At 43.4% G+C, this 25,913-nt stretch overlaps 1 protein-coding gene across 1 annotated transcript in view; it reads left to right on the forward strand.

Moving 5' to 3' along the window:
- IL12RB1 (interleukin 12 receptor subunit beta 1) overlaps positions 1–25,913 on the forward strand; it is a 200,930-nt gene that overhangs the window by 37,706 nt on the left and 137,311 nt on the right. Inside the window, exons 3-4 of the mRNA XM_082260759.1 lie at positions 6,443–6,612; positions 14,964–15,109. Of these exons, the coding sequence (XP_082116885.1) occupies positions 6,443–6,612; positions 14,964–15,109 (316 nt within the window). The remainder of the gene's footprint in view (positions 1–6,442; positions 6,613–14,963; positions 15,110–25,913) is intronic.

The raw sequence follows: 25,913 nt of genomic DNA on the forward strand, positions 1-25,913 counted from the left end.
TAACTGTGCACTAACGTACTGAAATATACTGTGTTAAACGTTCAAACAAACGGTCAAACACCCTGATAATTCAGGTGTTCATCAAACGGGCGAACAGTCAATAGTCGGCCTGAACTCATGCTCGGGCTGAACCAATCGCCCATCCCTACTGAGAAAATAATCTGGCCAGACAGATAAAATAGTGTGGTAGGAAAAGGAGTAAAGCTTGTGAGGAAAGAGAAACTGACACAGTAACGCACAGAAATTTACTGCGTTAAACATGCACTAAGGCATAGAAATATACTGCGTTAAACGTGCAGTAATGTACGGAAATATGCTGCATTAAATGTGCATTAACACACAGAAATATACTGTGTTAAACGTGCACCAATGCACTAAAAAATACTGCTTTAAACGTGCAGTAACGCACAGAAATATACTGCATTAAAAGTGCAGTAACACACAGAAATATACTGTGTTAAACGTGCAATAACGCACTGAAATATACTACATTAAACGGCACACAATGCACTAAAATATACCATGTTATTTGTGCACTAACGCACAGAAATATACTGCGTTAAATGTGCACTAACGCACTGAAACATACTGCTTTAAACATGCAGTAACGCACTGAAACATACTGCTTTAAACATGCCGTAACGCACTGAAATATACTGTGTTAAACGTGCACTAATGCACTGAAATATACTGCGTTAATGGTGCACTAACGCACTGAATTATACTGTGTTAAATGTGCACTAATGCACTGATATATACAGCGTTAAACAGCACGTAATGCACTGAAATATACTGCATTAAACATGCACTAAGGCACTGAAATATACTGCATTAACCGTGCACTAACGTACTGAAATATACTGTGTTAAACGTTCAAACAAACGGTCAAACACCCTGATAATTCAGGTGTTCATCAAACGGGCGAACAGTCAATAGTCGGCCTGAACTCATGCTCGGGCTGAACCATTTGCCCATCCCTACTGTGAAAATAATCTGGCCAGACAGATAAAATAGTGTGGTAGGAAAAGGAGTAAAGCTTGTGAGGAAAGAGAAACTGACATCATGGAATATTTTTACAACATAGCAAATTAGAAACTGCTAGATTAGGAACACCTTTAATTATGCTTAGTGCATGCTTTAAACCACTTCAGCTCCAAAAGCACTGCATTGCTTTAACTGCCAATTGTGCAGTCGTACGCTATTGTATCCAAATAAAATTGATGTCCTTTTTTCCCCACAAATAGAGCTTTCTTTTGGAGGTATTTGGTGGTATTTGATAACTTCTGCAGGTTTTTATTTTTTGCGCTATACAAAAAAAAAGGCCGACAACTAAAAGCTTTTTTACTTTCTGCTATAAAACATATCCAGTAAAAAAAAAAAAATAGAATTTCTTCATCAATTTAGGCCAATTTATATTCTGCTACATGTTTTTGGTAAAAAAAATTCCAATAAGCGCGTATTGATTGGTTTGCGCAAAAGTTATAGCGACTACAAACTATAGGAAAGAATTAGGGACTTTTTTTTTTTTTTTTTTACTAGTAATGGCAGCAATCAGTCTGATTTTTTCTCTACCATAGTGCTTTTTTTTTACTCTAGATTTCTATCTAGTAAAAGTATCTATTTACATCACACTGATCACCCATACCAGTGTCAGTTACTCATCTTGTATCTGTAGACCTTTTCACTGTCAGCTCCCATACCAGCTTTTACTGTTTATGCTTTTTCTTATCACTACGGTTCTTTCCATGCCTCCATTCTATGCCTCCCATGTGGCATGTGAAAATACTGGTCGACTAACATCTGAGTATCGTGACGGATTTTTACCTGCTTGGTATATGGATTGCCTTCCATCCTGTTGTCGTTACTAATACTTTCGTGGTTGAACCAGCATTCCCATGTGAATTGTGTCCAATTGGTGGCTGTATTCTGTTGGTTGTCTTTCTTATTTACCTACTAGTCATATACTTCTGACATGTATTAAGCCTGTGGCCACGTTCTGTTGTCCTATTCTAGCATGTTTGTCCTTGACATCTTTGGCTCCCTTTCTAGCTATAACAACATAAAAACTGAAAAGTGGAGTGGATCCTGAGGAAGCCCTCCATGGGGGCGAAACATGTCGATCCATACACTCTTCTCTGTATCTACTCTTTTTTTTTAAATTTGCATAAATAAAAAATGTTATTTTATATATACTGTTATTTTCATTATTTGATGTCGTTGTTTTTTTATTGTAGGCACTCAAAAATCCCCATTTCCCATAGTTTCCCCTTTTGGAGAGGCATGGGGGCTACTCCTTTGCAATTTTAGCCCTACATTTGTTTCAGAGGGCACTCAGGTGTAATTTCATTTAAAGTGTTACTAAACCCACAAAAGTAAAATCAGTGTGTATATGCAGTAAAGAATGCTTGTTATACTCACGGTGGAACCAAAGGGGTTAATCCTCTGCATTTTGTAAAAAGGCCTGTCATCTCTGATCCTCTCCTAATTCCAATGTCCCCAATATATTTTCTGATACTACAGAGCCAGGGAACAGACTGCACATGCTCAGTTTGGTGTGTATTGCTAGAGAGCTTTTTTTTTTCTTTGGAGGGTGCATGTGATTAGCATAGGGCCAATCAGCACAGTCCAGATAGAGGGTCAGGTATCCTGCATCCTGATAAGATATTTAGCAGTTTATATTTACTAAAATAATTGCATTTCCATGTTCTGTGTACTGTGGGAGACCAGATATAGTGAATGCAGGGTTCTGGGTTTAGTAACACTTTAATCATTAGCTTGCATATGCTATAAGAGATTAAAACATTGGACAACAAATGTTTTGCATGGAACCCGGAACGCTTTCACAAGATGTATCGCTGTATAACCTAGGTAAAATTGCTAAACAAGAGGAAGCTGTGAGTTCCCTTTAAAATTGATTTTGAAGTATTATTTTATACAGTATGTGAATAAACACAGAGATCCAGCTCATGTGAAGTAAATGCTTGAATGTGATGTTCCAGATAAGCAGCAGAGTTTGTCTACCTGCATTCCTCAGAAGGAAACACAAGGGGCACACATATGTTCTTGTTAGTTTTACATTTTATTGGTCACCTCACTGGTCAATGGATGAATGTGGTGGTAATGATGATTCACTGCTCAGAGGACTGGCCGAAGGTCGAGTGGTGATAAAGGAAACTACATTGTTATACCATGAGAGACGTGTCATCCCCCCCCCCCCCCTTCCTGGACTGTGCAAGATGGCAGATGTTACATAGTATTTGAGGTTGAATAAAGATAACAGTCCATTCAGTTCAACCTGTGCAGGGGTGTGTGTGTCAGTGACGTGATCATTTCCCATAACCCTGAATGTTGTGATCTGTGAAATGCACGTCCAAAAGTCTTTTAAAAGTAGCCATACTCCCCGCAGCTACCACCAATTGTGGAAGAGAGTTACACATTCTCACCGCTCCCTTACAATGAAAAACCCCTTATGCAGCTTAAGGTTAAACCACCTCTCCTCTAATCTTATTGTCTGGCCACCTGTCCTCTTACACTCCTTGAGTCTAAATCGTTTTTTTTCCTATGCTGGGATCACCATTGAGGTATTTGTAAATCATTATCAGGCGTCTCCTCTCCAAGGAGAACAAATTAAGCGCTTGCAATCGCTTCTCATAATTAAGGCCCTCCAATCCCCTAATTCGTTTAGTTGCCCTTCTTTGGACTCTCTCCAGTTCCAGCACATCCTTTCTGAGGATTGGCGACCAGAACTGGACTGAATACTCCAGTTGTGGGCGGACCAGGGTTTTATAAAGTGGCAGGATTATAGCTTTATCTCTGGACTATATCCCCTTCCTTATGTATGATAATATTCTGTCGGCTTTGGCAGCTGCAGCTTGACATAGACTAAGCAATAGCATGCAATCATCTACTAGAACCCCCAGATCTTTCTCCATCCTGGATTCCCCCAGAGGTCCCCCCCACAGAGCATAATTTGCATTTGTTTTTAGCCCCCAAGTGTAATACCTTACATTTCTCTACATTAAACCTCATTTGCCATGTAGTTGCCCACTCTGTTATTTTGTTCAGGTCATTCTGTAAGATTTCTATATCTTGATGAGAAGTTATTGCCCTGCCTATTTTTGTGTCATCCGCGAAAACTGAGATTGAGCTAATGATCCTGTCCCCACTTACCACTCCAGACCAGTCTTAATATGGATTATTTATCACCACTCTTTGGACATGCCCATGTAACGAGTTTTCTATCCAAGAACAAACCTTGTGGTCGATACCTGCAGACCTTAGTTTGTAGATTAAGCATTTGTGGGGAGCTGTGTGGAATGCCTTAGAAAAATCCAGATACACCACATCCACATGTCTCCGCCTATCGAGCTCGCAGCTCACCTCCTTGTAAAATGTTAACAGATAGGTTTGGCAAGAACGTCCTTTTGTAAACCCATGCTGATTACTGCTGGTGATACTTTTGTCCTTAGCAAATTCTTGGATATAGTCCCTTACCAATAATTTACATACAATTGATGTCAGGCTGACCGGCTTATAGTTTCCCGGAATATGCCTCCGCCCTTTTTTGAATATTGGTATCACATTGGCTTTCCCCCAATCACCTGGTACAGTTCCTGTCAATATACTGTCTGCAAAGATTAGAAACAACGGTCTAGATATAACCCTACTGAGTTCCTTGAGTACTCTCGGGTGCAAGCCATCCAGTCCTGGTGATTTATTTGTGTTAATGCTATCAACTCTTTCCTTGATTTCACCCTCTGTTAGCCACTGTGGCAAGTCTTGTGATGTGCTGCTAACCATACAGTCATGGTCAGTATACCCCTCCTTTTTGCATGTAAAAACCGAGGAGAACTCCAGAGCAAACACAACACTCCAAGGGTGGTGCTTCTAGTCTGTGTGCATTACTTTGACCAGGAGCCCATGATGCTTTTAAGATGGCACCGAATGGCAATACATGCTTAGCGGCTGTTGTGAGAACAATAAAGTTGAGGTTTATTCAAAAATGATGACACAGTGATGGGGGAACCTGATGATGGGGGGCACCTTGATGGGGACACCTAATGCACGGAGACAAAGTAATGGGGAAACCTGATGTATGAAGACACTGTGATGGGGAGCCTGATGTATAGGGACACTGTGATGGAGGAGCCTGATGTATGAGGACACTATGATGGGGACACCTGATGAATGGTGACACTTTTATGGAGACACCTGATGAATGGGGACACTGTGATTGAGACACCTGATGTATGTTGACACTGCAATGAGAACACCTGATGTATGGGGACACTGTGATGTGGGAACCTGATGTAAGGGAGCACTGTGATGGGAACACCTGATGTATGGGGACACTGTGATGGAAAGTCTGATGTATGGGGACCCAGTGATGGGGACACCTGATGTAAGGGGGCACTGTGATGGGGACACCTGATGTAAGGGGGCACTGTGATAGGAACAACTGATGTATAGTATATGGGCACTGTGGTGGGAACACCGGATGTATATGGGCGCTGTGATTTGAGAACTTGATGTATGGGTGCAGCTTATGTATGGGGGGGACTATGATGAAGACACCTGATGCAGGTTGGTAGGGGCCCAAGTGCATTACTTTGACCAGGAGCCCATGATGCTTTTAAGATGGCACTGAATGTTAAAACATGCTTAGCGGCTGTTGTGAGAATAATAAAATTGATGTTTATTCAAAAAATAATTTTGCTCCTATATCTCTGGTCACATCACTAACCTGTATTGAATTATGTCCCACATCTGTTAGGCAACTGAATTCTGAAGACATTTTTTGCGCAGTGATAACAGGTTCTCTTCCTGCTTCTGCAATTTCAGCACTGAGGGAGACAATAGCTCTGATCTACTGTGAGCTGCAGTAGCAAAGATCCGACAGGGACCGTCTGTGAATTGATTATATGGATCTATTAAATTCCTTGGCGCTGGAAGTTCAAAGACAGGAAGAGCACTTGTCATCCCTGCACAGGGGATTTGTACAGGATCCAGCTGCCTAACAGATGTGGGACATATTTCATTACAGGTAAGTGATGTGATTGCAGTTTTGTAGAGTGCAACTGTAGGCTACCTAGAGATATGAGGATGTCTCCACATGAACAACTAGCAGGGACATACCTGCATATGCTCAAACACAGTGCTCCAGTTGTGGGGCCTGCCATGACTACTGGATATAGAACTACAGTATGTGGTACTTTCAGCTATACTTTTTATCCTTACATCCTTCATCTAATGAGCAGATATAAACATTAATGAGATACGTATGTTGATAACTCGTGTAACAGAAAACAGAATATTTTTTATCTTTATAACAGTTTGCTTTTTCTCATGGGGTTCAACCAAACAAGGCAAATTGAATTCTCCAAATGAATGCTGTATGATGCATTTTATTTGTTTCAATAACTGAAAATCTTTCTTTAATCAGCACTTTCGAAGATGACGCAGGTGACACTTTTGATGTAGGACACCAAACATATTATATTACTGATAGCAGTGAAATGCATTTCAAGAAACTGATTTATGTCTGGGTGGAAGCAAATGAAGAAGATAAAGTCTACCGCTCTGCAAATATTACTATACTTTTGGACAAAGCAGGTAAATCATAGGACAGAACACGTTACTTTGTTAGCATATGATACAAATGGATTTCACTAATTTTTACACTAGCTCTGATAGGCCAGTGTCTAAGCTCATGTCTAATGTATGGCTGTATTTGATATAAATATATTGATGTAATTCTGCTTTAGAATTATATTATTGAGGCAATAAAGAACTACTATAACCATGTCACAGGCAGCTGTCAAAAAAATAAACAGGGTATATTCACTGATTCCCTCTAATAAAGTGGGAGTCCAAAGAAAACCTTCTGTCTAGCCAGGGCTGAATCTTGGTTTTGACAAAGCTACTTTTGATGCACCAATGCTATACAACACTGTTACATGCAACTGTATTTTCAACAGTATCTCACAAAAGTGAGCACACCCCTCACATTGTTTTTAAATATTTTATTATATCTTTTCATGTTACAACACTGAAGAACTTACACTTTGCTACAATGTAAAGTAGTGAGTGTACAGCTTGTATAAGTGTAAATTTGCTGTTCCCTCAAAATAACTCAACACACAGTCATTGATGTCTAAATCGCTGGCAACAAAAGTGAGTATACCACTAAGTTAAAATTTACAAATTGGGCCCAATTAGCCATTTTTCCTCCCCAGTGTCATGTGACTCGTTAGTGTTACAAGGTCTCAGGTGTGAATGGGGAGCAGTTGTGTTAAAATTGGTGTTTTTGCTCTCACGCTCTCTCATTGGTTACTGGAAGTTCAACATGGCACCTCATGGCAAAGAACTCTGAGGAGCTGAAAAAAAAGAATTGTTGCTCCACATAAATATGGCCTAGGCTATAAGAAGATTGCCAAGACCCTGAAACTGAGCTGCAGCAAGGTGACCAAGACCATGCAGGGATTTAACAGGACAGGTTGCATTTAAAAAAGCCTCGCCATGGTCGACCAAAGATGAGTTGGATGAGTTTGAGTGCACATGCTCATATCCAGAGGTTGTCTTTGGGAAATAGACGTATAAGTGCTGCCAATATTGCTGCAGAGGTTGAAGGGGTGGGGGGGTCAGCCTGTCAGTGCTCAGACCATATGCCGCACACTGCATCAAATTGGTCTGCATGGCTGTCATCACAGAAGGAAGCCTTTTCTAAAGATGAAGAAGAAATCCCGCAAACAGTTTGCTGAAGACAAGCAGACTAAGGACATGGATTACTGGAACCATGTCCTGTGGTCTGATGAGACCAAGACAAACTTATTTGGTTAAGATGGTGTCAAGCGTGTGTGGTGGTAGCCGGGTGAGGAGTACAAAGACAAGTGTGTCTTGCCTACAGTCAAGCATGGTGGGGGTGTGATGGTCTGGGGCTGCATGGGTGCTGCCAGCACTAGGGAGCTACAGTTCATTCAGGGAACCATGAATACCAACATGTACTGTGACATATTGAAGCAGAGCATGATCCTCTCCCTTTGGAGACTGGGTCGCATGGCAGTATTCCAACATGATAACGACCCCAAACACGCCTCCAAGACGACCACTGCCTTGTTAAAGAAGCTGAGGGTAAAGGTGAAGGACTGGCCAAGCATGTCTCCAGACCTAAACCCTATTGAGCATCTGTGGGGCATCCTCAAATGGATGGTGGAGGAGCGCAAGGTCTCTAACATCCACCAGCTCCGTGATGTCATCATGGAGGAGTAGAAGAGGACTCCAGTGGCAATCTGTGAAGCTCTGGTGAACTCCATGCCCAAGAGGGTTAAGGCAGTGCTGGAAAATAATGGTGGCCACACAAAATATTGACACTTTGGGCCCAATTTGGACATTTTCACTTATAGATGTACTCCCTTTTGTTGCCAGCGGTTTAGACATTAATGGCTGTGTGTTGAGTTATTTTGAGGGGACAGTAAATGTACACTGTTATACAAGCTGTACACTCACTACTTTATGTTGTAGCAAAGTGTCATTTCTTCAGTGTTGTCACATGAAAAGATATAATAAAATATTTACAAAAATGTGAGGGGTGTGCTATATTTTGTGAGATACTATATATATATATATATATATATATATATATATATATACACACACACACACACACACACACACACACACTATATTACCAAAAGTATTGGGACGCCTTACTTTACACGTACATGAACTTTAACGGCATCCCAGTCTAAAGCCCCGTATACACGTGCAGATTGTCGGCCGAACGATCGGCCGTCTTTTGTCCCCGGGCTGTCGTGTCCGCTGAAAAGTGCAAAAGACTGCACACGAATTTTGTCGGCCAACAACAGCCGACTGCAGAAGTGATGTCAAGTGATGGTTAACTTTCCCTGTGTTTTTTCTTTTCTGAGCATGCCCAGTCTTGCAAATCTGCTGTCTGTCGGCCGAAATCTGTACTGACTGGCGAACAATCGGCCGTTCTGGTGTCGGCATACAAAAATTTTAATGCTTGCACGACAGATTCTGTTCGGCCGAAAGTGCGCTGTCGGCTGTCGGAAGCATCATACTAACAAGCCGAAAATAGGCCGATCGGTCGTCGGCCGAATCTTTTCGGCCGACAATCTGCACGTGTGTACGGGCCTTTAGTCTCTAGGGTTTAATATTGAGTTGGCCCTGCCCATTATTAATATAGACCTACAATGTCACAATCACAGAGAAGGTGCGTTTTTGTAGGACAGTCTGAGGGGGGCCCGGAGACGGAGAGACAGAAAAAGTGCAAAGGAGCAGCCTCCATAGATTTATTTGCTTTGCCTGTGGTGTGTAGCAAAGCCTAAGTAATGCAGTCCATGTGCTTCCTTTGGCCAATGTTACCTAGTTCGGACTAGATCTGGCCCTGCTGGGAACACATAACAAATATAAAGTAGACATTATCCCAATTTGGCTGCAAATATGGGAATACACTTTAAGAGCTTCTTCCTGCCCTCCCCCTTCCCCCCATGGACTAAATACATCATAACCTTTACTTTTCACAAGATTATGAAAGGATTTGGCTCTTTCAATAAATCCAGGTATGAATTCTACAATATTTCATTTGACTCAAAAATGAATGCAGTGACTTTTAAGATGATAGTATTGCAGAAGTTGTTTTAACGTATTCTTTTGTATCACACCCCCTAAGGAGCCGCAAGCATATTGGGATTCCCCACCCTGCACAGTCAGGCACACCAAATTTCCACAGACATGCAGTCTGTGACTTTGTTTTTTTTTTTTTTATTGAAGGGTTAATAACTTGGATAGGGATAGGAAATTATGGGAGGCCCATTCATTTCAAAACAAAACTTCAGGGACAACTCTTCCTATATACAGTCAATGCACACAGCGCCATCTTCCTCCAACACACATTTGCTTGCAGAACCCAGCTATGTTACCCTGCAGTATTTTTGTAGCAAAGGCCCATTACAGGAAGGGACTTGCATCCCCTATACTTGAAAAACAGATGGGTGACACATTTTATACTTTCCCAGCACTTCCTCTCTGTGGTCACTGCTTCCAGCACCACCTCTTCAGGCACTACCAACCTGCCTGTCTGCAGCTGTTCCTTTCACTTCCCTCTCTCAGCAGCTCAGATAATCCACTCTTAATGTGGCAAAGGTAGCTGGGTTGCCAGGTGGGAGGCCCTTTCCTTTCAGGGCCGGCGTGCGGGCATAGCAGCTTCTTCGAAAAATCTAGCTACTGTGGAAAGTCCTGCCTCAATTATTACAGATTGTAGGCAACCTTAAAGAGGTGGAGAGCTATCTGAACAACATGAGAGAAGTCAAAGATTAGCGGGCCCAGTGTCGCCTCCTCGCACCTGATTTAAACCTCTGTACTACCATGTCGCAATCGCAATCATTGCACAGCAATCATGGGTATAAATCAGGTGGTGAGGAGGCAACGTATCGCCTTCTCATCATCTGCCAAACACACTTGGATCGCTTCTCAGTGGATCAGCAGTGTCTGCTGCACTTGTGAATGAGCCCTTAGTTGCATTTGACAGCAGCACCCTTAGGGCTCATTAACATGTAAAGTTGGGGGGTGGTAATGTCCTGCAGTTGAGTCGTGGTTTATTGCCCCCAATCCCTATCCCTTTTAGCTGCTGAGGCAGAAGACAAAGTTATACACATGCTGCAGCAGGAATTCAGTACCCTGTTCCTCTTGGTGGGTGCTACCGTCTATTACTCACGACCCATTCAAGTAAACGGGGTCCAAGGGGTTAAAGCAGGTGATGAGAAAGCAACACAACGCTGCCTGCTTTAACCTCTTGTTTTCTGTACTGCACAAGATTGAAGGGCACTAGCAGAGGGTCCTCATTCACTTGAATGTGTCATGCTTGTGTCAACCATGACAGGGCGTATTAATGCAGCAGTTTGGGTGGGGTTGATAAAAACACATCCTAACTATGGGGTTTTATTACCCCCCAAACTGCAAATGTAAATTAACACTTACTGTTCTGAGCCCCCTTTAAGGCTGCTTTCACACTGATGTGCTGCAGTTTACCTGCACACCAGGTGCAACGTAGTGCATCTGCAACTTTCCTGGGTTAGCTACGCTTTGCCGTAGGCTTCTATTACATCCTGCAGGTGTGGTGTACTTTCTGAAAGCGCACCAAAACTCCTGCATTCAGAAACTTGGTGCACCAAACCCACAGGATATAATAGAAGTCTATGGGTAAGCGCAGGAAAGCTGCAGGTACACTTCACTGCACCCGCAATGTGGGTAAACCACAGCAAATCAGTGTGAAAGATACACACTAAATACCTATACTATTATGCCCAGTGTATTGCTTCACACTGACCTGAAGTTCTCTTCTTTCCTGCTGCTGGCACCATTCTGGAGATTGCTAGCCAGGATAAGAGGTGGAGAACAGCTGGTATCACTCTGCATTGGACAGGAGCCAGAACTACAGAGAAGGCATCAGCTTTTGCCCCCTTCTACAGCTCCAACTTTACAAGTAGTCCCTCTGCATTGCACTGTTTTGATTCTCTGGAATGGCGGGTCAGCAAGCCCAAACTGTGATCTACAGGTTGCTAACCCCAAGCTATTGGAAACAGCCCCCTTCTGGTTCATGGTCTGAGCAGCCCCACAGTAGCAGATACCCAGTCTCCATTATTTTTCCCATACGGCTGTCCTGGCCCTCCATGAATACTGGAAAAGGAAGGCCCGGAGCTAGGAGGAATGAATGAAGCGTAGGGCTGGCATTACAGGGTGAAAGGAGAACCAGACAGCATAGAGTTAACATACAAAAGAGAGAAATGTAGTCCTACTTACGTGATTGGTAGTAGATGGGGTGATGGGGAGCAGCATAAAAGAAAAGACTGTAGGAAGGCGTGGTACAGTAACAGTCAGAGTTGGGAGCCATCGGATGAATGTCCCGCCCTCGCTCCCTGAGATTGGGTAAGTCAGTTGGAGGGGTAGGTATGGAGATGGCTGTTGGGACCCATTGGATGGGTTTTAAAATCTGTTTGTGGAATACAAGTGGGGAACCATTGTTGGTATGGTGTCCTCTGGTTGGGTGTGGTCCAATGAGAGGGACCAGGTAGTGTAAGGTCTGTAAGGTCTGTGGAACAAGTGTTAATGTCCCTGAGTCTGTGTTTTGCAGCTGGGGACATCTAGCTTTGGTTTATGTTACTGTTGTTTTATTGTTATTTATTATTTATGTTGTTTAATAAAAGGCCGGAAGGCCATTTAACTTCACCTTGTGTCTTGTATCTTAATGGGGTAAAAAGGGGGAGGAGCTTATAAGGGGTTATGTGGTAGTCATATGAATACCTCTGAGCTACCCTATTCATGATACATGTTCTTGTCACTGGAACACGCTTTTAGCGGCAGGTCACATATTACCAACACCTGGTCAATCAAACATGGCCAGGGGCAGTATATACCATTCACTGCACACTGGGTGAAGCTTTTGGCTTCAAGGAAGGATGTAGCAAGGAGAATACCACTGGAGCTGCTTCATTTAATGGTAGATTCCACCAGCTCGACCCCTTCATTGTCCTCATTCTCATCCTGTGACTGCATCTCCATGTCTTTACATGTGGGCCCTCCCAAGCGCACAAGGGCCTATGTCACTTCTGAAACCAAACACTGCTTTAGATCATCTGCCTGGGCTAGAGCTCCTGGTGGCTCTGCAGGCCCAGACTGAGAAGTGGTTGCCCCTTGCCACCTGCAGCAAGGCAAGGTTATGCAGGAAATCTTCTCAAAATTGCTGGCCATCCATCACGTGAAGAAGATTACACATGTGACTTACCTGGCCAATGGCTTCAACTTGTTTGTTCAGCAATTTCAAGGCAAGTGGTCAGGACTGCAAGACATGGTACACTAGACCAGGAGGGTTTGCAGATGTTTTCACTGCTCCTATCTTGCCACACCTCACACAGTGGAATGCAGTGACTTTAATTACGTGCCACCACAGATGTTTGACATCCCACATGCTGCAATTCTATGTTGCATATGCTACAGAGGTTTTACCTGCAACAGTGAGCCATAAATTATTTCTTGTCACACTACAAGTTGAGGGCAAGGCTTACAGAGGTTAGTGTCCTGCTTCCCAGCAGTGGCTGCTGGTTGCCTGCCCCATTTTGTCCTTCTTTTGAGTAGGTTGCAAGGATGGTGATCTTTGAGCAGGTGGGAATAAGTGACACCATCTCCTTAGTCCTCTTTGCAAACATGTTATGTGGTGCTTTTAGGCAATTGATGTTGATTTCTCACAGACAATGGCGGACAGCTGCCTACCATTGGATAATGCAAAGGGAAAGTCAAGTAGTAGGAAATGGAGAAGGAAGATTTAGGGCAAACTCTCTCTCTCTCTCTCACCCTGTCCACTGATTCCCTTACTTGAACAGAGACAGAAACAGGAGGAGGAAAAGGGGGAGGGCTGGGTGCTGAAAGGGTGAGGGAGGTTGAAGGTGTACAAGCTTCGCAGGGAACATTTCAGTGCACTGTATATATATATATATATAAAAATGTAAAAAAAAAGGGTAAAAACAGGGAGCACAAAAACTCCATCCCATATTCCCTACACCCTATTTCCCCATTTTTTTTTTTCTAAAAACACATTGAGCTACAGCCATTAGATTTGGGTAGGTAAACTCTTCATCTTCTATACTTAGCTTAACCACTTAAGCCCCGGAAGATTTTACTCCCTTCCTAACCAGGCCCTATTTTGCGATTCGGCACTGCGTGAATTTAACAGACAATTGCGCGGTCGTGCGACGCTGTACCAAAATGAAATTGACGTCCTTTTTTTCCCATAAACAGAGCTTTCTTTTGGTGGTATTTGATCACCTGTGCGATTTTTACTTTTTGCGCTATAAACAAAAAAAGAGTGTACATTTTGAAAAAATAACAATATTTTTCACATTTTTTATATGAAATTCCCCAAAAAAATGTAAAAATCTAAATTTTTTAACATTTTTGGCCAATTTGTTTTCTGCTACGTATGTTTGGTAAAAAAATCGCAATAAGCATATTTTGATTGGTTTGCGCAAAAGTTATTGCGTTTACTAACTAAGGTAAAGATTTATGTCATTTTTGGTGGGTTTTTTTTTAACGAGTAATTGCGGCGATCTGCAATTTTTTTTGCAGGACTGCGACATTGCGGCGGACAGATCAGACCCTTGACTGACATTTTTGACACTTTTGGGGGTACCAGTGACATTACTACAGTAATCATTGCTATACATATGCATTGTTACTGTAAAAATGACACTGGCAGGGAAGGGGTTAACTTTATTGGTGATGCAGGGGTTAAGTGTGTCCCTAGGGGTGTGCTTCTAACTGTAAAGGGGTGTGGCAAGTGATGTAACCACAGAGACATACGATCCTACATAGCAGGATCGTATGATCTCTGCAGTTAGATCAGGGAGAATGACAGGCGGCTTTGTTTACATCAGCCGCCTGCCTTTCTCCCTCTCCACGGGGAGATCGCGAGTGACCGGCGGATATCGGGTCCGCCGGTCAAACGCGCGGACATGTTAGGGAACGAGCGGGGGCGGGAGCGCGCCTCCGGCGACGCACGCTTGTCCCCTAGAGGCTCACAGGCTAGCGACGTAGTCCTACGTCACTTTGCCTGTACAGGGCTGGCCGCCACCGTAAATAGTCATGCGGCGGTCGGCAAGCGGTTAAGATGTAGTTAGTTTTTATTACATTTTTGTAGTTTTTTTGTCTCTTCAAGTCTTTAATAGTCCAGTATTCTAGTGAAAACTAGATTTCAGACTTTACATTTTTCATAAAATATGTATATCAGCATTGTAGATAGAGTACATGTTTCTTCACCTTTTATCTTGTATGTTTAGTGAATTGGTAGTGGGAATTGTAATAATATTCTTTTTGAGCATAAAGACTTGATGAATATTTACCAAAAAATAAATACAGAATAATAAAATTGAAAATTTTTCCCTCTATATTAGTAAAGTTGGACCCACCAGACTTGAAAAATCTATCAATGGAAAAACATGGCAAATCTGTGACTGTCCATTGGACAAGAACTGATCGATTTTCAGATTCTTTGGAAACCATAAGAGAAATACAGTACAAAGTTAAGGAACATTCATTTGTTATGGTAAGATCTCAGGGGTTCTATTCTAATCACATGATTTAGAGGCATGGCAATTATATACTCTTGCACTTTGTAATGGTCATAATACAGAAACAAAGTGATGGGCAATTTTAAAACTAATCGTATGTTTTCATGCAGAAAACATGGTTAATTTTTTTAATGCAAAACAACCCTTCTAAAAGGTAAAATGTATGTCCATCCAAAACATTTTTGTTATGCATTGAGTGAGGAATACAAGCCTTGTTGTGTCCTTAGTGTTGTCTGGAACTCTGTTTCTCCCCACTTAAGCCTCGTACACACGCAACGAATTTCCGCAGACCGGTCGTCCGTCTTTTGTCCAGAGTGGTGTTTTGTTGGTTGGAATGTGCTCTAGACTGCACACGAATTTTCCCACACGACAAAATTCTACTTCAGAAGTGATGTCATGTGTTGGTTTGCTTTCTTTGTGTTCTTTCTACTCTGAGCATGCCCAGTCTTGCTCATAAGATTTTTCCCTGTCGAAATCTGTACTGACTGCACGAAAATCAGACGTGTTTTGACAGAGGACAAATATTTTATAGCCTGCACACCAGAATTTTTATGGCCGAAAAGTCGGAGTCGGTTGTCGGAAGCATCATACTAACCAGCCGAAAATCGGCAGATCGGTCGTCGGACGAATATTCCCGGCCGAATTTCGACTCGTGTGTACGGGGCTTTACTGTCATAGTGACAATGATTTTAAAACACAGAAAGTGAGGAAAAATCTGCAAAAGAGACACAGAACTGAAATAAAAAACTGACAGGGGTTCTAACCTTCTATACGCTTGTGAAAAAAGCATATATTAGTTTCCTTCTGTGTTATTGTTTGAGATTTTTCCCTTACTTCCTGTCTGGTGAAACCATTTTCACTGGGACAGTAAAGGTGGATACACACTATACAACTTTTGTTGGTAGATTTCCTTAAGATTTACCTTCAACTATGTAGTGCAAGGGCCTGCCTGATTGCATACAAATTGAATGAGTTTAGGTTTGACTTCATATTATATGGTTTTGGTAAATCTAAAGTAAAAAATCTAAGGACAATTGTATAGTGTGTATGGCCCATAAGTAAAGTGAAATCTCGCAAATGGTGTCCTGGATAGCAGAAACATAAATGTTTTATAAACCTGTAGATGGGGTGCAGGGTGGGCAGCAACAATAATTCATACAGTCGGGTGCAACAGAAAACTTGTATTGAAGTAATGAATCAACAGTTCACAACAAACCCAGTGGGACAGCTACCTAGCCGGGTGCACTCACAGCTTCCAAGGACTTGAAGAAGTAGATTCCGGGCCGAACCGACTTAAGAAGGGACAGAATGCAGCCTGGCTGTCTCATGCCCAATCAGGATGGTATCCAGAAGAGATGTGACCCTACGCTTTTCCTACTCATCAGGAACCTTTCCCTAGCACTATTACTGTCCCTCACAGATTAAGTACCTGTCCCTACTCTACCATCTCGCCAAAAATGTGCCAAACCTCGGAGCCAGTGTTTTAAAAAGCCTCTGCCTAAACCAAGTTGGGAGATGGTCGCCAAAGTCACATCAAAAGTGACCCAGGAAACCAAAGAGGAACCATATTCCTCCTGTACAAATTGTGAATAAAAACAGAATGCAATGATGTTGAAGCTTCAAATTTCAATATTTTATTCAGAATACAACATAGATGACATATCAAATGTTTAAACTGAGAAAATGTATAATTTTACGGGAAAAATATGTTGATTTTAAATTTCATGGCATCAACACATCTCAAAAAAGTTGGGACAAGGCCATGTTTACCACTGTGTGGCATCCCCTTTTCTTTTTATAACAGTCTAGGGACTGAGGACACAAGTTTCTCAAGTTTAGGAATAGGAATATTGTCCCATTCTTGTCTAATACAGGCTTCTAGGTTCCTCAATTGTCTTAGGTCTTCTTTGTCGCATCTTCCTCTTTATGATGCGCCAAATGTTTGCTATGGGTGAAAGATCTGGACTGCAGGCTGGCCATTTCAGTACCTGGATCCTTCTTCTATGCAGCCATGATGTTGTAATTGATGCAGTGTGTGGTCTGGCATTGTCATGTTGGAAAATGCAAGGTCTTCCCTGAAAGAGACGACATCTGGATGGGAGCATATGTTGTTCTAGAACTTGGATATACCTTTCAGCATTGATGGTGCCTTTCCAGATGTGTACGCTGCCTATGCCACACGCCCTCATGCAACCCCATACCATCAGAGATGCAGGCTTCTGAACTGAGCACTGATAACAACTTGAGTTGTCCTTGTCCTCTTTAGTCCGGATGACATGGCGTCCCAGTTTTCCAAAAAGAACTTCAAATTTTGATTCGTCTGACCACAGAACAGTTTTCCACTTTGCCACAGTCCATTTTAAATGAGCCTTGACCCAGAGAAAACGCCTGCGCTTCTGGATCATGTTTAGATATGGCTTCTTTTTTGGCCTATAGAGTTTTAGCCAGCAACGGCGAATGGCACGGTGGATTGTGTTCACCGACAATGTTTTCTGGAAGTATTCCTGAGCCCATGTTATGATTTACAATAGCATTCCTGTATGTGATGCAGTGCCGTCTAAGGGGCCGAAGATCACGGGCATCCAGTATGGTTTTCCGGCCTTGACCCTTGCGCACAGAGATTGTTCCGGATTCTCTAAATCTTTGGATGATTTTATGCACTGTAGATGATAACTTCAAACTCTTGGCAAGTTTTCTCTGAGAAACTCCTTTCTGATATTGCTTCGCTATTTTTCGCCGCAGCATTGGGGGAATAGGTGATCCTCTGCCATTCTTGACTTCTGAGAGACACTGCCACTCCGAGAGGCTCTTTTTATACCCAATCATGTTGCCAATTGACCTAATAAGTTGCAAATTGGTCCTCCAGCTGCTCCTTATATGTAAATTTAACTTTTATGGCTTCTTATTGCTACCTGTCCCAATTTTTTTGGAATGTGTAGCTCTCATGAAATCCAAAATGAGCCAATATTTGGCATGACATTTCAAAATGTCTCACTTTCAACACTTGATATATTATTTATATTATATTGTGAATAAAATATAAGTTTATAGATTTGTAAATTAGTATATTCCTTTTTTAATCACAATTTGTACAGTGTCCCAACTTTTTTGGAATTGGGTTGTACTTTGAGAAGTATAAGAATAAACCTTAGAAAGTCTTAACATGTATTTTAGGCAAAAGCCCAAATCACTGAAATAAATGATCCAAAGTAGCATAAGTCTTGATGTTTTAGTAGAGTAGGTAACATTCGGAATACTAGCTGAATAGCAGAAAAGTCAGGTCTCCTGCTTTGACCAACAGGGGTGTGCTCAGTGGTCTATCATCTATGGATGCAAAGTGTGTGGTGCACATGGGCCCCAAGGGAAATGGGGCCCACTGGGCCTTACTTACTCTACACACATGGAGGAAACAAGCCTGAGGTGCTGACGCAGCGCGTGCCACTGCCACACAGATCCTGTTGCTGGAGCTGAGAGGGGAAGGCTGGGTGCGGGTACTGCTTCTCTGAGAGGTGGGGGGGGGGGGGCGCTGAGTTCCTCGACTCAAGCCCGGGAGAACTGAAAATCTCCCAGAGAGGGGAGGGAGGGGATTGTGAAGACTGAGGATGCACTATATGCACTATATTGTACAGTACGTACTTCTCACCTAAGTGTTTATTGTCTCAACAGTTCTAGTGAAGGCTCAGACAAAGCGTTAGCTCTCTGTCCATTTTTAGCATACATAAATCATATGTGATGGAAGAGCTTTTTTTTTTTTATATTGTGCTGAAGTTTATACATGTCTGTGAGACATTTGCTTGCGGCACAGCAATCTAAGACTATCTATTTTATGGGTATAAGAAAGATTTTGTTTTAGTTAACTGTACCCCTTTAAGCTCCTCCCACTGGTAATGCAATTTGGCCACCCCTACAATTCACTGTGGTGCACATAGCGTGCCACATTACTGCTCTACTTAAAGAGTAACTCCACTTTTGTTGAGAGAAAAACATTCCACTCTGGGTGATTTATGTACATTCTAAGGATTTTAACAAGCTTTGCTGCAGATTCCTACCTTTTGTTATTTGGAAGAAATAGCTGCTTGTCTGTGTCCATGTGCAAAGTGAATCTCTATGGGATTGGTTTTATAATTATCAACCAGCTGTTGCAGGGTTTTAATGCAGAAATTGGCAGGGTCTGCATCCCTTTAGGCATGATTTTACTTTGGGAGTACCTCACCAAAAATACATTTTTGTTGCAGGGGCTGCCCAAAATCTGACTTGTATCTTAGTGCAGACTTCTTGGAAGATCAGTGCTAATCACACAAGCAGGAAATTACATTTTCAGGCGACGTTCTGTACACCATCTGTGTACAGAATGCCTCCAGGTGCGCTGCAGATTAAAAAGGAACGGTACTTTTTAATAATATTCAATTACAATATGATTTAAGTCACAAATGTATATGCTATTATATTTTCTTTTTATCTGCTTATTTTTTTCCCCACAAAAGTAAAATTTACCCTTTAAGATTCCCAAACACGCCCCAGGTCTCTTTCAATATTAACAACACCCCAGCCACAATGAAAACCAAGCCTACTTTTTGCCACAGTGCACTAAGCATGCCACTTTTTTTTATCAATCAATAGGGTCCAGATTATGATCTTGCACAGGGGCCCACTGATTTAAATATGCCCCTGGGTGGGCTGTGTGGCAGATCTGTGTCAATCTCAGAACTGAATAGACAAATTCTTAGGTGGGTAAAACTTAATATATATATATATATATATATATATATATATATATATATATATATATATATATATATTTTTTTTTTTTTTTTTTTATTGAGTTCAGCTTTCCACTTTGATTGTGATATTTTAGAACCTTTCAGAATGCTTTTTTTATGTACAAATACATACTGTTACAATGTGTTACAAATTGCAATTACCTCCAGCGAACTTTAGAATCTAATCAATGGGAATATGTAAAATACAGCCCAATCATCGTTTTAATAATTATTTTTATAGGCCCAATAATGTCAATCTAGGCAAGGTCAGCTTTAAAGTAGGGACAAGGTAAGGGCAAGGCCGATATATCGAGGGCCGATATGCACTTTCCCCAATATATCGGAATCGGCCCCGGAGGTTACCGATATTGCCGTCATTGTCGTGACGTCATTGCGTATGTTGCACCACACGCTTCCGAGCACTGGGACAGCTTCTGTCTTCTTAGACCTCCTCCCTCAGCCTCGTCTGGAGTCGGGGAGTCTCGGAACAGTGAGTGTACAGTGCACACAGTGTGTTTAACACAGCCACCACATACATACACCCACCTACAGCTGCCCGGTGCCAGCCAGCCACCCACACACCCACAGGCCTGTACCAGCCAGCCATAGGCCCTGCCTGTACCAGCTAGCCAGCCACAGGCCCTGGGCCTGTACCAGCCAGCCACCCACCACACAGTGTGCAATCCACCCACCAAAGGGTGGCAGCCAGCCAGCCACTCACCACAGGGTGCCAGCCAGCCACCACGGGGTGCCAGCCAGCCACCACAGGGTGCCAGCCAGCCACCCACCAAAGGGTGCCAGCCTGCCACCCACCAAAGGGTGCCAGCCTGCCAGTCACCCACCACAGGGTGCCAGCCACCCACCACAGGATGCCACTCAGCCAGCCTGCACCCACCACAGGGTGCCAGTCATCCACCACAGGGTGCCAGCCAGCCAGCCAGCCACCCACCCACCTAAGGGTGCCAGCCACTCACCACAGGGTGCCAGCCAGCCAGCCACCCACCAAAGGGTGCCAGCCAGCCAGCAACCCACCAAACAGTGCCAGCCAGCCAGTGCCATCTTAAGAGCCTTATAGGCCCCTGGGCAATGCAGTGCACTGGGGCCCCCTGGCTACACAATCACGCACGAGAATAAAAATGCAAGTTATCGATAAGAGTCTCTTGTAGTATATAGGATTCAATGTAATATGTATATAGTAAGGTATATCCTCCAGGTAGTTGTCTCTTGTAGTATATATTGGTCCCTGTAATATGTATATACTCCAGATAGTAGTTGTACTCTCTTGTAGTATATAGTGTTCCCTGTAATATGTATATAGACTATATACACATTACATGGAACACTATATATTACAAGAGAGTACAACTACTACCTGGAGTATATACCTTACTATATACATATTACAGGGAACACTATATACTACAAGAGTCTCTTGTAGTATATAGGATTCCCTGTAATATGTATATAGTAAGGTATATACTCCAGGTAGTAGTTGTACTCTCTTGTAGTATATAGTGTTCCCTGTAATATGTAGATTATATACATATTACAGGGAACACTATATACTACAAGAGAGTACAACTACCTGGAGGATATACCTTACTATATACATATTACAGGGACCAATATATACTACAAGAGTCTCTTGTAGTATATACAGTAGTGTTCCATGTAATATGTATATAGTTAGTAAGGTATATACTCCAGGTAGTTGTCTCTTGTCTTGTAGTATATATTGGTCCCTGTAATATGTATATAGTAAGGTATATATCCTCTCCAGGTAGTAGTTGTACTCTCTTGTAATGATAGTGTTCCCTGTAATATGTATATAGACTATATACACATTACAGGGAACACTATATACTACAAGAGAGTACAACTACTACCTGGAGGATAATATATACCTTACTATATACATATAGGCCAGGGACCAATATATAGTAGGTAGTATATCCTCCAGCCAGGACAGGTAGTAGTTGTCTGACTCTGTCACTGTCACATCCCATCATACATTGCCATCATCATCACATCATGCCATGAGAATGAATATATATATAATTTAATCAGCCTGGCAGGCTGTGGCAGCCTTACCTTACACGGCTGCACATGGGAGGAGGTGGGTGGAGGCGGAGGCGGAGCCAGTCTTCTTCTAGGGTCGACTTGAGACGGACGGAGCCGGAGGAGAGGAGTGAGGAGGAGAGCCGACGAGGAGGAGGATCCTCCTCCGAGTCCTCCGCTGCGGCGGCGCTGTGCATCCTGGGTCTGCTCTGCTGCTCACATCACTGGTTGCTAGATGCCAATCGGGCTGGCCTTAGCAACCAGTGTGTGCAGTGCAGACTCGAGCCACCCACGGCCGCCGCCGGACTCCGGAGGGAGGGGAGGAAGCAATAAGGGGGGGGGGGGGGCCCGGGCGGGCCGGCAGATAATGGGGGGCTCTAGACCACCAGGGAGTGGGAGGACATGCCACCAATCCATCGATCCATGTGTGGCCCCTGGGCAAGTGGGGCCCCCGGGCAACCGCCGGGTATGCCCAGCCAGCCACCCACCACAAGGTGCCAGCCAGCCACCCACCCACCAAAGGGTGCCAGCCAGCCACCCACCAAAGGGTGCGCGCCAGCCACCAAAGGGTGCCAACCAGCCAGCCACCCACCACAGGGTGCCAGCCACCCACCCACCAAAGGGTGCCAGCCAGCCACCAACCAAAGGGTGCCAGTCAGCCAGCCACCCACCCACCAAAGGGTGCCAGCCAGCCACTCACCAAAGGGTGCCAGCCAGCTAGCCACCCGCCATAGGGTGCCAGTCAGCCAGCCACCCACCATAGGGTGCCAGCCAGCCACCCACCACAGGGTGCCAGCCAGCCACCCACCAAAGGGTGCCAGCCAGCCACCCACCACAGGTCAGGTGGAGTCAATGGACTACTGCTGCAATAGTGCGCCACTCACTGCTGCAATCATTTTAAATGACTACTGCAGTCACTGCAGTAGAGCAGTAGTGATTTAAAATGATTGCAGTGTGTCACTGCACCAGTTATCCACTGACTCCCCACTGTCTAGTTTTTTTTCTAGCACTTTTGCACTGACTGCAGTTAGTGATTTAAAATCATTACAGTGAGTGCACTACTGCAGCAGTAGTCCACTGACTCCTCCAATCCACTGTCTAGCTGTTTGTTGTTGTCTAGCTTTTTTTCTAGCAGTTTAATTTGCACTGACTGCAGTAGCGATTTAAATCATTGCAGTGAGTGCACTACTGCAGCGGTAGTCCACTGACTCCAATCCGCTGTCTAGCTGTTTGTCTAGCTTTTTTTCTAGCAGTTTTGCACTGACTGCGCTGCAGTAGTGATTTAAAATTATTGCAGTGAGTGAGTGCACTACTGCAGCAGTTTATGCATCATTCACAATCAGATGATGTGAAACTCATGTCCCTGCAAGTGCAGTTTTCCTATCAGTTTTCATGCAGTTAAGGTGTGAAGAACGAGCCCTTAATGTTAAAAATGTTAATAAACAAACATTAACATGTTTAGTAACAGATTTGTGTCGAAAATTGTGTTTATTTTGCAAAACTTTAAATGTTCAAAATATCGGCCCATATCGGCTGATACCGATATGCAATGGCCAAAATATCGTTATCGGCAACAAAAAAACGATATCGATTGATCCCTACTTTAAAGTATATCTAAAACCTAAACATATATTGCAGCTTGCCAGTTCCTAGCTGTGGTGGCTGCATTTATTTCCATTTTTCATAGTAAAAACATTTTCAGGGGGTCATGGCGACTGCGCTGCCGAATGGCCGCACATTGACCGAGCTCTGCTCGGCCACTGGATAACTCCACGAATACTGAAGCACCAGCACATACAAACATGGCGATTTCTACCCATCCGGCCTTGGGCAACCTCCAGCAATGACCCGAAGAAGAAAGGAACAGCCGAAGCTTCGCAAGCTTTACTGATTCCTTTACAAAGTCCTGGCTGGTTTCTGGCGGTGGCTTTCAGGAGAGGCCCTGGACAGCTTCGGACCGCACTGTGGAGTCTCATACACAGCCTGGGGACCAACTACTCAGCTCTTAAGCCAGTATAACTCCCTCAGGAGCCTCCACACCCTTAACAAGCAGCCTAGCAAAGTCAAAGCCATGAAGAGAGATCCTGGATGGCTTCCCAGGATCCCATGATATGGAGGTGAGCGCCCAAACAGTGGAGTCTCATACACAGCCTGGGGACCAACTACTCAGCTCCCAAGCCAGTAAAACTCCCTCAGGAGCCTCCTCACCCTTAACAAGCAGCCTAGCAAAATCAAAGCCATGAAGAGAGACCCTGGATGGCTTCCCAGGATCCCATGATATGGAGGTGAGCGCCCAAATAGCATGTCCTGCTGCACCTATGCCCTACAAAGATAAATTTGCTAGCTACCATATTGAAAAATATGCTAAGGTCACTGAGAGAATCTTTACAGCAAGACATGACCTCAGACTTTACCCACATGCAGGCTGATATACAAGACCTGGGGGACAGAATGGATGAGGTAGAAGGAAGGCAAAATGTGCGATTATGCAGACTCCTTTAACACACTAGTCGATGCTCACTCATCTCACGAAGAAGAAATAACTTGGCTCATATCTAAAGTCATAGATCTAGAAGATAGATCCCGCAGAAATAATTTGAAAATACGGGGAGTCGCAGAGTCTGCCCAACAGGCACAGCTTCCGCAATTTGCACGAGATCTCTTCCTCACAATCCTACCATCACTCACATCAGCAGATCTTACTATCGATCGGATCTATAGGGTCCCCAGGCCGAGTTATTTACCCTCACAAGTGCCTAGAGATGTTATTCTCCGTGTACACTTCTACAAAGTTAAAGAAAGACTGCTGTCAGAATTCCGCAAAGCAGGAAATATTCCTGAGCAATTTTCCAAGCTCCAACTTCTACCTGATCTCTCCAAACACACTCTCCAGCAACATAGCAACCTAACTACTATCACCAAGGCACTAAGAAACCACAAGATTCTACACAGCTGGAAGCATCTCGCAAAACTCGCCATCACCCATATTGGAGTGACGAAAACCATCTCTACAATGGAAGAACGTCTGAAACTCCTCCGCAGCTGGGACATCATCCCGGATCCTCCACCTCTTCAACCTGCCTCGAAAAATCGCCTCCAAATTCCTCCAGATTGGCAGAGAGTCCCACATTGTAGATCACCCCACCACCAACCGCCTGGAAGCTCCTGAACGACCTCAAGAATTCTACCTTTAACCGGATACCCGGCCACCCAAGCACTCTCCACCTAGCTCTACCCCCAGTTTACGTACGCAGTAAGTACTGCTTCTAGTCCTCTTTATCAGGACATTTTTTTTAGATCCCCTTGTTCTTCTCCTACACCCCCATATCGGGTTTTGTTACGATTACCACAACCTACCCCTGAACTGTTACCCTGAACTACTAAAGCTCAGGTCCCTTTTCAGTACCCAAGTTATTACTGCACAATTTACCATGGACCTATTGTCAGACTGTATAAGTGACTGTACTAACGTTTCTACCCCAAGGATCAATCCTTACTATCCTCTGCATTTTACATCCATTGTCTACAAAGTAAAGTTTCAGTTGATGTGTTATTCTATCTACCTTTACAATCTTCATGGGGCTTAAAATTATGTCTATTAATGCCCACGGGCTAAACCATCCAGCCAAGTGATTTTCCTTATGGCGTGAAGCACGTAACTCCCATGCTGATATAGTATGCGCTCAGGAAATGCATTTTCAACTTAATGCAACTTCCAAATGCTCCCATAATTAATTTCCCTATATTTACTATGTGAGTGCCACCTCAAAGAAAAGGGGAGTGCTTCTCGCCATCAAAAAATTGCTGGCCTTCAACCGTTGGGATTCTACTGTAGATCCTGAAGGTCAGTTTCTATATGTGGTGTGCAATATAAACAATTGGCCATACACTCTAGTTGGCGTGTAGGCCCCAAACTCCATCCAATTACGCTTTATGCGCAAATTGATGTCTAAAA

This window comes from Pelophylax lessonae (assembly GCF_965119305.1).
Source record: "Pelophylax lessonae genome assembly, chromosome: 1".
NCBI lineage: Eukaryota > Metazoa > Chordata > Amphibia > Anura > Ranidae > Pelophylax > Pelophylax lessonae.